Source organism: Chaetura pelagica, unplaced genomic scaffold (assembly GCF_000747805.2).
Source record: "Chaetura pelagica isolate M959 unplaced genomic scaffold, ChaPel_1.0 scaffold344, whole genome shotgun sequence".
Taxonomy (NCBI): domain Eukaryota; kingdom Metazoa; phylum Chordata; class Aves; order Apodiformes; family Apodidae; genus Chaetura; species Chaetura pelagica.
The window spans coordinates 5,208,309-5,223,025 of NW_009953098.1; the positions used below are offsets into that span (position 1 = coordinate 5,208,309).

General features: G+C 38.0%; 1 protein-coding gene across 1 annotated transcript in view; it reads left to right on the forward strand.

Annotated features, from left to right (window-relative positions):
• Nucleotides 1–11,782, forward strand: part of LONRF3 (LON peptidase N-terminal domain and ring finger 3) — a 20,594-nt gene extending 8,812 nt beyond the window's left edge. The window contains exons 5-13 of the mRNA XM_009997215.1: nucleotides 1,736–1,891; nucleotides 3,231–3,474; nucleotides 4,061–4,151; nucleotides 7,028–7,142; nucleotides 7,530–7,651; nucleotides 8,301–8,459; nucleotides 9,487–9,649; nucleotides 10,475–10,624; nucleotides 11,346–11,782. Coding sequence (XP_009995517.1) covers nucleotides 1,736–1,891; nucleotides 3,231–3,474; nucleotides 4,061–4,151; nucleotides 7,028–7,142; nucleotides 7,530–7,651; nucleotides 8,301–8,459; nucleotides 9,487–9,649; nucleotides 10,475–10,624; nucleotides 11,346–11,504 — 1,359 coding nt within the window. The 3' untranslated portion in view covers nucleotides 11,505–11,782. The remainder of the gene's footprint in view (nucleotides 1–1,735; nucleotides 1,892–3,230; nucleotides 3,475–4,060; nucleotides 4,152–7,027; nucleotides 7,143–7,529; nucleotides 7,652–8,300; nucleotides 8,460–9,486; nucleotides 9,650–10,474; nucleotides 10,625–11,345) is intronic.
• The last annotated feature ends 2,935 nt before the right edge of the window (nucleotides 11,783–14,717 follow it).

A 14,717-nucleotide genomic window follows, 5' to 3' on the forward strand; every position in this document is an offset into this window, starting at 1 on the left:
CAGCAGGAAGGCAACACGCAGCACCCTTCAAACTCCACTTGGGAGCAGCAGCTCTCTTCCTACTGCCAGTCTTGCTACCGAGTGCCAGTGTGTGAAAGGAAGCAGTCAACAGAAGAGCTGTTTTAAAGTAATTTGTAAAGGCTGCTAATAATTAATGCTAAGTGAGCAACAAAATTGATCTACACTGAGGCTTTTTTCAGTAGCAGCCTAAAAAGTGGATTTCTGAATGGCTTTGGTAAAGACTGCTCTGTTTAGCACACCCCCCAAATTGTTCTGTGTGATCAATGTTTTGACACTTGACCATTTCTTCTTGTTATAGCTGAAAGGCTCAGTGTTGCAGTGATAGTTTATGGTAGTAAAAATGTAATAGCTGTCTTTTTCTTGTGCTGAATTTTCTTTTATGGCAGTGCATTCAGGCTTTCCCTCATCACTGGTGGGATGGGAACTTTTAGGTTGCAATCCATAAGTAATGGTTTCTAAAAGCACAGTGCAATTCTTACAGTGTAACACTGTTGATGAAGGTAACTGAGAGACTTTAACCTGGGTGGCTGTGGTGCAATCCAGTTTTTCTAACTTTGGATATGATTGAGATTTCCATCTTCTGTGAGTGTTTTGTCACCAACATTTGGGGGTTTTGGTTGGTTTTTTTCCCCAGTGGGTTCCATGCAGTCTTTCCCTGTCATTGTGTTGTGATTTCTTCTCATAGTCACACTGGGAAACTTCCTGTGCACTAGAGCAAGACGAACAGGAACAAACAGATCTGTTTCTAAATTCAGACTCCAAATAACCTTATCCAAGACACCTAATTTCTGAGCAGTGGGGTTCTGAGAAAAACTAGGCTTCTTATGACTGAAGAATTACTCATGCACTCATCAGACACAGAGTTCATCCATGATGCAATATTCTGCTGGGTCATTTCCAAGGAAGGCTGTTTGCATAATAATGACATGTTACATTTTACCAAATTCTTCGGGTGCAGCTGTGATGGTCTGCTTGTACTGCTTGTCCATGTTAGCTTTGACATAGTGTGGTCCTGTGGAATCCCTTTTGGCTTGCAAAAGAAATCTTAGCTGTCATGTGGCTTCCTCAGGCAGCAGCAGATCACCTCAGTAGTATGTTGAAATGAGCACCACTCAGCTGTGTTGCTCTCCTTAAATAATCATCTGGTAAACTATGCCATACAAGTGGCTACAAGTTGCTACTTAATACAGATTCTCTTATTTTCTGATAGCCAATGAAGAAAGAGCATTTTTCTGCTGCCTACCTTTATTTTTTTTTATTCTCACATAAGTGAATTTAAAATAGCTATAGTTTACAAGATCAGAGCCATTTACTTAACTGAACTTGGATTAAGCCTGTGAGATGAGTGCTTTCTGTTCTAGTAAACTCCAGCAAAAGCTGATACACAGCAAAAAAAACCCAAACATTTAAGAATACTGCTAGTGTTTTTTGTGAGCTCTGAACTGCAGGACAAGAGGACAAAGGCATGTGTGTCATCACAAAGAATGGTTAATAACTTTGTGGGCTTACTTGACTCTGAAAGTGTCTCTTGCTGTGCATTTGGCCAGTACTGCATTAGCTCTTGCACTTCCTGTTCTTACCCTAGTCTAGAGGGCTCTTTAAATGGTTTTAACAAAATCAAGGGTGCTTCTTTCAGCTATTCCCTTACTTGCTTTTTCATTTAGAGGTTGCAAGGAAGGAACTAAGCAGTGAAGTATTCTGTTTTATATCACAGCTTCTACTTAGTTTGTTTTCACTCATCCCGGGAAATGCTCAGGAACACTTACCTGATATCCTGCAGCTGTTGTCACATCACTCTAGATTAAAGGGGAATCTCCTAAATTCAGTGGGATCTGGAGGCACCAGCCATAACCTACAAAGGTTACTCAAGGTAAAGATCAAGTCTGATGTGTGGTTCTTAATTTGTTGTGTGTTTTATGTTTGCATTGTGAAGCAATTTCTCTCCTTTTCACTTCTGGAAGAGGATAGATTTTTCTTGGATTTTTACTGAGTTTCAGAATATACAAACCAATATTGACCTATTGAAGTCTCTCTATCTGACTTCAGAAGTCCTCTGTTCTGATAAATTTTTTTGCCAGAATTGAGTGGGTGCTATTCCTATAGCTGTCCTTAGCTCATCCAAGTAGCTGGTAGTTTGAAAGGGCCTCTGGAGCTTGGATTGAGATATCCTCAAAAGCTATGAAATGCCAAAATGTAGGGTTTCAGCTTGAACTGTAACTGATTATGTCAGTGACAAAATCATCCTGCATTCAGATTACTGCTTGGAAGTTATTGTAGAGCCACATAAGATGTATTAGCTGCTCCTTAAGCTTGGTTTCACAGCCATAGTTTTGTAAGTGGCTGTAGAGCTTTACAGGCAAGGGTTTGTAAGGATCACTTCTGCTTCACTGAAACCTGAACTTTGAGGACAGGTTTTGGATATACTCTATGTAGAAGAAAACCTCATTAGTCCTTACAAACAAAAATGGTAGGTTTTGAGCAACCTTGTTGGGACTGATAAGAACAACTGGTGACATTGCCTTCTGGAAAGGCAATGAAAATAAGTCCTTTTGTATGACCCCTTCATAAAGTCATCTGAGGGAAAATTCACTCATCTGTTTGCATGTTACACATCACCACAGTTCCTGATCACAATCCACAGTATCTGCTTTCAGGTTCATCTGGGGAGCTGATGTGACAAGTTGATAGGTGATGTCCTGTGTAAATGCTGGTCACAGGTTGTTCTGTAGCCATAATGGGATAAAGACTGATTGTTTTACCTTGGGCAAAAGAAACCTGTCTTGCTGAAGGAAGCTCCGTGTATTTTCTCTGTTATAATTTTGTGTGTTTATGCTGCTTCCTTAAAATAAACTTGCATTGTTTTGATGGTTGATACCATCATTGATATTAACAATACACATTTTTCCATAGGATAAGTGATAACAATATATTTAACCTGAGATCTAGCCACATTTCTGCCTGAATCAAGTTTTGTGACTAAGACACAAAAGGGCTGAAAATATTCAGTGGCATTGTGGGGCAAGGGGGAATAGTTTGCATTTTTGTTCCATTAAAATCAGGCCCTGACATAGCAATTCTCAAACTGTTGATTCTTGACCTACAAAGTCCTTCCTCATGATCCATATTAAAGACTTGTGGCAGCTTTGGGGTTTTTTTTCTTCACCAAGTTGTTGGAAGATTGCTCTAATGTCACTCCTCTCTTCACACAGGTAAATGTGGAACAGAAAAAGGGTTTTTCCATTCAAGAGGAACCAAATGTAGCTGCTTCTGGTAGTTTGAGGAAACCTATACAAATGACAGAGAGCAAAACAGACTGCTCAGAGGAGGAGAACAAAGTCACCTCCATGCCAGAGTCTGCCTTTCTCATGTCTGAGAAGTGCAGCCTCCTGAAAAGGAAGTGCTGCTCAGAGGAGATGCAAAATGCTGAGGTGCCCTGCAAGCTGATGAAAAAAGGTATGTTTGTTTACATGTAGGGTTTCATGGCATGTGATCAGTGGAAATTTGGCTTTTAGAAAACTTAGAGGAAGAGGGTCCAGATTGTACTGTCATCTAAACCCAGGGCTAAGAAGGAAGAGCTCAATGTTTTAAGGAACATCAAGGTCAGCCATGATCTTGGCACTTAATGGATCAACTAAAAAGTTTGTTTAAAAGCACTTATTCTGTTTGCTCATTATATCTGGCCTTGTTTTCATGCTATGGGATGTATTTACAATGGTATGGCAGAATATTTTGTCCCATTTTAGGCTTCTAACACTATAAAATATGTTTACGTGAATTGTTAATAGCAAGACTAAATTCAAGACTCTGTAAGTGGGTATAAAGTCACCAAAATGCAGGGGAGGGAGATATGCTGATTTCTGCCAAGGCTGAACATGATGCTTTGCACAGCAGTTATTGCAATGATGCTTAATGATTCAGTAACTTTCAAGTATATACAATATACATTGAAGTATCAGGTGCTTCTTGTACACACATGCTGTATCACTGTGTTGACATAGTTCTGGTCAATTACATTGTAATATTTTTTTTGTATTGATAGATACTGTTGATACTAAGGGAAATAGCACAGGACAACATACTCCATTTGAATTTGTGGATCCATCAGATTTGGACTGCTCCTTGTGTATGAGGTACCCATTGTTTTCTTATGGATGTCTTTAGCTTCTAATGACTTGGAGATTTTCTAGCTTTCTCAGTAGTTACTTTTCTCTCTGACTTGATATTAGTTTTTATTATAATTGTTCCTCCAGTGATGCATTTCTGGTCCTTTGGTTCAGAACACTGTTGATGAAGATCTGTTTCAGGCTAGTGATTGTTTGGAAAAGTCAGACGAGGTCCCATGAGGGTTAAGAGTGTTAGTGAAGGTGTCTGAAAGATTTCCTCTCAGCACTGAGGCACACCCACCCCCTGACACACATAGTGCACTAAACCTCAGCTTGCCCTTTGGCATTTATAAAGCTGTGTATGATATTACACAATTCACAAAATAGCTAAAGAGAGCACATCCTATGGATTTTCCTAGTTTGCATGTAAAAATACTTGCCTTTTTTGGCAAATATACATGTGGGGTTTTGCTACTGACTTAGAAGGAAATACTAGGAAGGTGTTTCACAAGAATCTTGACCTCTGTGGTGAGTGTTGCTTAGGTTTGTCTCTTTAATGATCCAGTTTTATCAATAATGAATATTCAGGTTAGATTTTTGGGGGTTTAATTTAAATTCTTAAATAGCAGCCTTCTCATGGATTTATTTCTGAAGGGCTGTGCTTTTAGGAATCTGGATTTCCTTTGTTTGTATGTGGAGAGGGAGGAACTTTAGTTTATTTCATACATACTGAAACCTTTTGGGGGAACAACTGCCATGTTGTTTGATTCACTTCTGCTTGGAATAAATCAGATCTGCCCCCTCTCCCTCTGTCTGCCTACAGCTGAAAAGTGCTCCAAAAGTTTATACAGCTGTCAAAACACTTGATATTGCTAAGAACAAAACTTTCCTCTAACAGAAAGCCACACAATTAGTCTGAGCTGGTTTTAACGAATCTTCATGTTTATGATCATTGTCCACAAGCATTTTTCAGATGTTTTTAATAAAATTACCCCTACTTCCTCATCCTCTATGTTAAATTGGAAACAGCCAGACTACAAGACATTTGTAAAGGAATTAGCTCAAGGATTGCTGATTGCCTTAGAGCACAGAGGATGGTGATGCTGACCTTGTAATTGCAATTGTGAAGACAGGCCATGCATCACTGCAACAAGGAAGGCTTTTTGCTATTAGTGCAGGTTGATTATAGTTATTTCCTGCTATGTTCTTCAGAAGTATTTTAGGGATTAGGATCCTGAGATACTTTGGACTAATTACCTAGTAACCTACTGACCTGTTCACAATTAACTGCAGGAGCTGTTATTAACCTGTTTGTCTGATGGAGAGGCCAAAATGTCACTGATCTACATTCACTCCAGCAACAAGCAGAAAATAAAAAGCAATAGTCAAAGCAACATACTGGTGAGAAATGAAGGACTGTTACTCAGCAGGTGTTATTATTTAGTTTCTGCTGTTAGAATTGCTCAAAATGATGTCATGAAAAATCTTCCTGTGTGGTGTTTCCTTCTACAAGTCATGAGGCTTTGTCCAGGTCCCCTTAGAGCTGCTAGGAAAAAGCTGCTGCTGGCTTTCAGGAGAGCTGGAGCAGAATCATGCATTTCAACAGGAATTTCTTTATGCTAACTTTTCAGGTCAAGTCAGTCACTATTAAACAATTACTTATGCAAACCAGTGTTTAGTGAACCGTATTGTAGAATTCAGTATTTTACATAGTTCAAAGCCTTGGTGCAGTTAGGTTTCACTTCATTAAAGAATTAACAAGGACTTTCAGTTACACAGTTGAGTTGCAGTAAGATAGGTGTGATATTTTAGATACTGTGTTCTCTTGCTTAAATATCAATAGTTTTAATCGCTAATGACATATAATAAACTGGCTATAGCAATCTTGTTAACAGCCAGTTATGTTCTTAAATAAACTTGTCTTGTTAAAGATGCTAATAAATATGAGTTTACATATTTATAATTTCCACATGTATAATAGAACTTAGTGTACTGTTTTGATAAACTGTAATAATTTAAAGTGTGTTAACTCACTTGAATTATAATTAGACTAATATTTTAGATTATAAAATGCTTAGATAGTATGTGGCAAAATATGATGTATGCCAAACATCTGAATGTTTAGTTTTGAATGTTTTCTATTTAAAAGAAAACCTAAACCTTCAGTATTTCCATCTCCTTCAGGTACTTATTGGCAAGGAAACATCACTTCGCAGTATCACGTAATCATAAGAAGTAAAAAGTCCTTATATGAAAATAAGTGTTGCAGAGTTATTTGAAATGGGTAAAGAGGAGCTACACTGATACTTTTAGGACCTGGCCTTTAATATTGAAGTGTTTTTCTACATGAAACATGAACCTAATGTCACTCTTTTTCCAGAAAAGCAGTCATCTGAAGGTTAAAAACTGTCTACTCCAACAAAACTGCTGTCCAAGTCCACGTTAGAGTTGTCAATAATAGTTTATTGCAGCCACTTATGTGGGCTATTACTGCAAATAGCTATTTTGTGCTTAGCTCTACACATAGAAGTAATCACATGATTTCCACAGGAATAGTCATGCAAGGATTGCTCGATTTTGTTAGAGAAGTCAGATGGTCCAACTTCTGCTTCTATTTACTGCTCACATTGAGGAAAATTAAATCCTGACTTGTTGGAAGTTAATTACAATATTCCCTCTCACATTCACTAAAATCAGAGTTCACATGCTGCCTTTCATGTTAGGTGGCAATAAGAAAGTCTGTAAGATTAATAAATACAGAAGTTGGTAGAAATGAAAAGCAAGGAGCAGCTTTATCACTGGAGTAGTCAGTAGATAAATCAGTGAATGGATACAGTTTTTTTGGTGACAGCTTTTTCTCCTACTTTGGTGCATGATATTTTTTTTTTAATTTTCCAATCCAGACTCTTCTATGAACCTGTCACTACACCTTGTGGACACACCTTCTGTCTCAAATGTCTTGAGAGATGCCTGGATCACAACCCAAAATGTCCCCTGTGCAAGGAAGGGCTCTCAGAGGTAATGATGCTTGGATTTTCTCAGCACAGGGATAGGATACTTCAGCTTCTGAAACCTTTTCTATTTCCCAGCTTGAAATAATGTGACTTTTTAAATCTTCTTGTGACATACAAAGCATGGACAGTCTCCTGTGATCAAACCTTAGGGCCAGACCTGTACTTGGAAAATCTGTAGGTGTGTTTACTTCCCAGATTTTCTAAGATAATGCCCATAACATATGGAATAGTTCAATAAACAACTCTTTAGTGGCAGTGCAAGCTTAAAAGATCATTTTGATTTGCTGTAGTCATAAGAAAATAGAGCTAAGAGATGACCTTGTGCACAGGCACCACACACTTTGAAATGCTGGACATGATCTATAACTGCTTGTATGTGCTTTTACTGCAGTGCTTGGCCATGAGGAAATACTGTAAAACAGTACTAATGGAGGAGTTAATAGCTAGATATCTTCCAGAAGAACTAACTGAAAGAAGAAAGATTTATGAAGAGGAAATAGCAGAGCTTTCCAAGTATGTAATCCATTTATGTAAAATCCAATTTTTAATCTTACTGCTGTGAGGTGATGAGTGGCTCCTGCTGCTGTGGAGCATGAGCTGAGATGCTGACAAAGGAGCTTCTTTTTCAGTATTTCAAAGAGAAACAGGGTCCAGGGGAAATGGTGCTTTGAGCCAGCATAAGAACTGACACTATGCTAAACAATAAACAGATGCAGAAGAAATCCAGAAGGCAGCCTTATAAACAAAGTATAAAGCAATGCAGTTGCTTTCAGTGGCCCTCCATGAAAGCCACAGGGTGAGACAATAGGTGGAAGTAGTCTCACAGCTGGGGGTTGGAATGTACTCGGTAGGGAAGAAATGGGATTAAGGAAAGTCAAGTAAATAAAGCAGTAATAGAGATGGATTAATGCTCCCACTAGCAAAACTAGAAAGCGTAACTAAAAATTCTTCTGCTAATAAGGGGTGTATCACTTTTCATAATATCTAATCAATTAAGAGGAAAATAATTTTAGTTTTTACTTGGTCCACTAAGAATTTTATGCTAAAGATGTTATTTCTATTTAAAAGTATCAATCTTTTCAGCATATTATTGCATAAAATGTATTTTATATCTTGTCAATAGTTTGCTAAAAGGTCATATCTGCTTTTTCCTTTCTTACAGCCTAAATAAGAATGTTCCTATATTTGTCTGCACCATGGCTTATCCTACAGTCCCGTGCCCTTTGCACATCTTTGAGCCATGTTATCGCCTGATGATTCGGAGGTGCATGGAGACAGGCACCAAACAATTTGGGATGTGCATCAGTGACCCAGTAAAGGGGTGAGTGAGCAGCATGCTCAGCCCACTTAGTCTAGAGCAAGTCTCTTTGGAGAGGTGCAGAAAGGTCCATGGCTGCAATATCTGTCATAGTTTTCCAGTAGAGCAAGTTTCTTCCTAATCGTGCCAGTTAATGACACTGAGAAGACTGAAGTTTCTCTCTTGAGTTAGATTCTGACTAATAAATTCTGCTTATTTTTCTGGAAACAAAGCTAGTGTGTATTATATTAAGTTGAACTGCAAAGCTCTTTTCCCATATGAAAGGGAAGGGCATTTTCTACTGTTTTGAAATACTGTTGAATGCTTTGGCACAAGCAATCAAATTGAAATGGTGGGGAGGTGTGTTGGTGGCTTGAGGTTTTCTTATGATTATGAAAAGAATATCTAAGCTAATGGATACATTTATATCCTCACTGTTATGGGTGTGGTGGAGGCTGCAGAGGTACATCAGGGCCTTCATAAGGACAGCCTGAGCATTTACATTGAACCATTTACAGTCAGACTGTAATTTGACCTTAATGCCTGTCTCTGTATTTAGCTTTCCTCCCTTCTTTTTATGGCATATCCCTACAGGGTATGTAGACACCATGGAAATGTGCTGTCCACAAAGTGCATAGGGACAAAATAAAATCTGCTGAAATTGTGGGAAAACTTTTTTCTCTATAGATTCCTTAGTCCCTCCCTAATTCTAGTATTCTGATTTTGCACTTGCTCTTCTCTACAAATTGACTGAACATGGTGGGATTATGGAGACCATGTGCGGCTGAGCTGTGTAACTTCCAATTTCATAAGATGTTCCCTGTATTCCAAAACATGCAGTTTAATCAGATTAGACAGCCTGAATCTTCCTGATAGTTTTGAAAACAATTGTGGAATAATTTGAACTACAGCAGGTCAGTACTATGAACAATAGAAATAAGCTGACACTGGTAAATACCTTTGTGGTAGGGACTGGCTGTATGGCAGTTCTGTGGAACTAAGGGTGGAGAGAATAAGACTTGTTTACTTGCTTTTGTTCCAATTTCAATAGGTTTGCAGATTATGGCTGCATTCTGGAGATAAGAAATGTTGAATTCTTTGCTGATGGTCGCTCTGTCGTAGACAGCATCGGCAAAAGGAGATTTAAGGTGATACAGCACAGCCAGAGAGATGGCTACAATACAGCAGATATTGAGTACATTGAGGATCAAAAGGTAAATTCAGAAATATTTCATGTCAACTGTAGTGCATGTGAAATTCTAAGCAGGCATGTTTTCAGTGAGGTTTTTTTGTAGAACAGTTTCTAGAAAAACAGATTTTACTAACTGCTTCTGATTAAAGTTGGGAAATGTAATAGTTACTACAAGCATGCAAACACACTGCCCATAGGCTGAAGAGTTTTTACCTAGAGGTTCTTAGCAGAAAACAAAACTAAGTGAAGCCAGGATGAGATCTTACCACCCTTCTAACACAGAGTAACTGCAGTTTCTAAGGGGTTAGGGGAGAACCTGCCTCTGTTTGCATGGAAGCCAATTAGAGAACTTATTCAGGTAAGAAGGAACAGGATTGGATCCACTACCCCTTCAAAATTACTTACATCACTTCTTATTAAAAATAAATGTAGACAGTCAAAGTATTCAGGGTGATATATAAGCTATTTAATACCATAGGAATATAAAATGTCTACTCTGAGGAGCTGCTACTAATTTTAAAAAAAAAGCTTTGCACAATCCTTACTTCTGTTACATGATGTTATTGTAAAGGCTCATACCAATCTAGGAAGTGCTTGTTCTGCAAATGGGTATCTTTGGTTTAGAATATAAGGTAAGAAAGTGAAAGATTTGATAGATTGGGCTGGACAGGGAGCAGAATGAGTCCCACCAAACTAGCTTTCAGGATTTCTCCCTGAACCCACTTGACATGCTTTTTCTCTTCCTTTCCCCTACCCATCCCAGAAAATCCTAAAAATTAATGTTGTGCTTTTCCTGACGTGCAGACTGAATTAACAGTAACCTTCCCCCTCTCTTCACTGCTTTCAGGTGCAAGGACAGGAGTATGCTGCATTACTTGTTCTCCACGATTCTGTCTATGATCAGGCATACATGTGGTTCAACTCCCTCAAGCAAGCACTCAAAAGTCGAATTCTTAGTCATTTTGGTCCAATGCCAGCCAAGGATCCTGACCCTCAGGTATGCAGAATCAGTGGCTCATCTCATTTTTAGAGACAGAAATGGCAAGAATATCTGACAAGCTGGGAGGCATCGTGTTTTAAGGTGAAAGTATAAATGTGTCATTCATCCTGCAAAGGCTGAGTAAGTCATGTTGCCATGCACCAGTGGTAGCACAGTTGTGAACAAAAAAAACTGTGTTTAGTGTTAGTAACTTCCTGAGACTACTTAAACTGACTGTATCAATCCCAGGAGATTTTCATGCCTTTTTGCCTCCTCCATTTCTCCAGCTAAATGATGGAGGCAAAATAAACAAGAAGAAACTTGGTACTCTTGTTCAAGGACTGCAAATGGCAAAGATCCTAAAATAACAGAATATAGCAAGAGAAACTAAATATGAAGTAGTGCCAAAATATGAAGAAGGGAGGCAGGAATCCCAAAGAACTGGGTCAATAATAACATGGAAACAAAATACATTAAAAACAAAAATACCTAGAAGACCCAACCTATAAATTAGTTACAAATAAAAATGCATCTTGCTTATGCCTTCAACATCTAATTTTCAGAAAAGGTGCAATTGGGTTGTAATTTGTTTCCAACCTGTAATCACAAGCCATTAGGTTGGCAATGACCTGCTTGCTAGATGGAAAACACAGTAATTTGTTATCAAAGCTAGATCTTCAAAAACAAGACCTTACCATCTCTATATGAAATAACTTCTGTTTTTTTTCCCTTCCTGCAGTCTAACCCCAACGGGCCAGCCTGGTGCTGGTGGGTCCTAGCTGTCCTTCCACTTGAGAACAGAGCTCAGCTCCCTTTCCTTGCCATGAAATCCCTCAAAGACCGCTTGAATGGCATCAGACGTGTCCTTACATTCATGTCTCGTACAAGATCACGGTGATGGTGAGGAGAGCTGGGAAGTCTCCCACAGTACTTGACTGTAGACTGTCTCTTGTAACTTCATCTAACTGCAATAATGTCTTACAGATTGGAGTGTCAGGGTGTTTCAAGCCTGAATTTCAAAGAAAGTTACAAAGAGCAAGGGATGTTTATGGATACTTCAGCAGTTTCCCTGTGGAACTCTGAGATGATTATTCAATCACTGCACTGCTAAATTAATAACAAATGTGATAGAACAAAAAGTGATCTTGTTTGCCATAAACCTTTTAAAAAGCTTAAGAGGTTTTTTAATTTATTTTATTTTTATTTTTTTTAGTGGATAAAGGATAAACTGTGCAGTTTAATGTGAAGCAGAAATAATAATGTTAATGCATTATTTCAGTGAACTGCAAAGTCTTTTATTCAAAATGGTTCAGGTTTTATATAGCATTGTGTAAAATAATGTTCACAACTTCCGTTTGATAATTTATTTTTGCACTATGATTTTTTGGTTTCAAAATGTGTATTATTTATGTGTTCATTCTCTAAAGGAAAGTGAGCTGCTCTATTTATTTATAGTGTTTTTACCCTGTATTTATAACTGGGGGCAAAATGATGAATCTAGCAGTGCACAAGCAACTAAGCAACTGCTTTAATAATTTTTCAGATATTTGTGTTTAAATACTTTGAATGTTTTTCTACTTATCCCCAGTTCTACTGTAGCCTAAGAAGGATTTTTTTTCCTCTGAAACAGCCTGCCGTGAAGTCTTTTGAATACAGAGATTATGTCTGAGATAATTCAAGTACAGTTGTTGGAGCTTGATCCTGTGCTTGCAACTAGGTTTCTGATATCACAAAACAGCAAAGTATATGTTTAGCCTTAAGCATGAGTGCTGAAGTGCTTGGGTAAATTCAAGGATTGATCAGTTGATGTCAGTTGGAACTGGACATAGTGATGACAGAAGGATCTAATCCCCTAACTTTTCACAGAACAGAGAATAACTTGGAGTTGAATTTATCTGAACTCTTTTTTGCAAGAATGGATAATGGCTACAAACAACTGCAAAGAAAGAGCCACAATATTTAAAAAGTGGTGTCTCCTAAAGAAAACTGGAAGTACTGGTATCATTTCATTGTAGTTTACTACATAGCTTTGGTTTTTTTACATCGACTCTTGTTGCTGTTAAGATTGGTTTTATTTCTTTAATTGTTTGGTGGAATTTGGCTTTGGAGCTGTGTATATGTGGGGGGAGAGTTATTTTGAACTGTAGGATTCAGAGGGCAGTTTCTGTCACGTGAGAAGGAATATGTTGTAATAAATACTATTTATTTCACCCCAATCTTCAGGTTTCTGTTAGCTTTGAATCTCTACCCAGACATTGCATTTCTCTTAAGAGATTGGGTAGTGTTGCTAATAATAGCTAACTCCTAAGGAAAACAAGTGAATTTTAGCATGATTACTTCTAGCTATAAAGCAGGTAACAACAGGGCAGAAGTGAGAATAGGAAGTACCTTGATTTGATTTTATTTTTTTTAATTAAATCAACAGTTGATATACTTGTTTCGCTGCTTTTTTTGCTTTCAGTGTATCACTTACTGGGACTGATCTTGCCTCCATCTGACCTTGACTTTCACTGATTTCAATGTGAGCAGAACTGGGCCTTTTATTCTAAGCTGTTTTTTTCCTTTGCAGTGGCAAAAAAACAGATTGAATTGAGAATGTTGTGAAATACTACAACTTCCTTTGTTATTTTTATCCAGGATAGCCCTCTTTGCCATTCCATGCCTTTATGGAAAAATGCAGTAGAATTTCATGTCAATTTTCCATGTGTTTTTCCATCATCATCTCATCAGAAATATCTGCTAAAGTAATTTCCATACTGTTAAGTTTCTGTAAAACTACCTTTGTTCCCTCTTCTGTAACATTCTATAGAACTTTCCATCAGGGTACCAAAGAAACAAATGGAAGACAAACATGTTCCAGCCTTGTGGAGCAAATGGAATGTGTATCCTGTGTTTGCATTGAGCTACTCTAGACATGCTACAGCCCATTTCCATACTGCTGGAAGCTGCACTTCTTCCATAGGTGGTACTTGACATGCTCCTCTGTAAACTATGTATTAGAAATAACATACCTGTTGAACAGTAACACATGTATGGTGGCTGACACCTGCTGTGGCATTTGTCTTCACAAGTCAGTAACAGTGATTTCTACTTGTTTGGAAGTGAAGCTGAGTTAATTGCAATTCTTCCTTAAACCATTATGTATTACTGCATATAACATAAGGGGCCCATATTGCTCCCCCTAAAAAAAGAGCTGTCACTTTGTTACTCTAATCTGTGAGAAAAGGAACTTTAAAAGCTATTTTAAACTGCTTTCTCAGTGACCTCATTGTTTTTTCCTGCATAATACATACTATTTTGCTGATTTAGAAACTGGCCATGAAGTGGATATTGTCTCTTCTGTTAGCCTTGAGTAAAGCTGCCAGAATTCCCTAAGCAGAAACCTGTGTACATGCCCTGTATCAAAACACCCAGTGCATCTGCTACAGCCTGGAAACACTGGAGCTGCTCCATGTCATGCATACAGTTGATCTGCATATGCACAAAACAAACGCATCTGGAAAGCTCATCTGTACATGTAGGGCAGCATTCTGTCTGGGACTGCTCTATGGCCACACATCCTAGATTAATGGCTAAAGTCTGCAAATTCCATCAGAAAGAAAAAAAATCTTGATAAATAGATTTGCTAGAGAACACAAACTGTCCAGGAAAAGCTGAACAAGGAGTAGCCTCAGCCTTCAGTGGGTTGAGAGGGTAAAGTTGCTGTAATGAGGTTTAAAAACAAAAAAATCCTCTAGTTATGCCACAACATTGCTGCTTGTGTTTTTTCAGTTGTATTAATCAGAAACGGGATGTAAATGCAACATGTATTGCAGGCATGAATAAACAGCTGAACAGGTTTTTTTAAATAGCTTCAATGTAATTATAGAAACAGCATTGATTAGAAAAAAAATACATGGGGGAGTATTTTGTTTAAGCTTCTTGCATTTTTCTAGACATAACCCAGTCTTGCTCATCTGTTAAAAAATATATTCATGACTCAAATTTGCCTTTCCTTTGTGGACAGAAGTATTGATAAATCTTTGCTGTGAGGGCCCAAGTACTGCTGAGGCTTCTTGCTAGTTCTCCAAATAAATCCATCTCTATTGACCACAGATCACTGAGTTAGAAT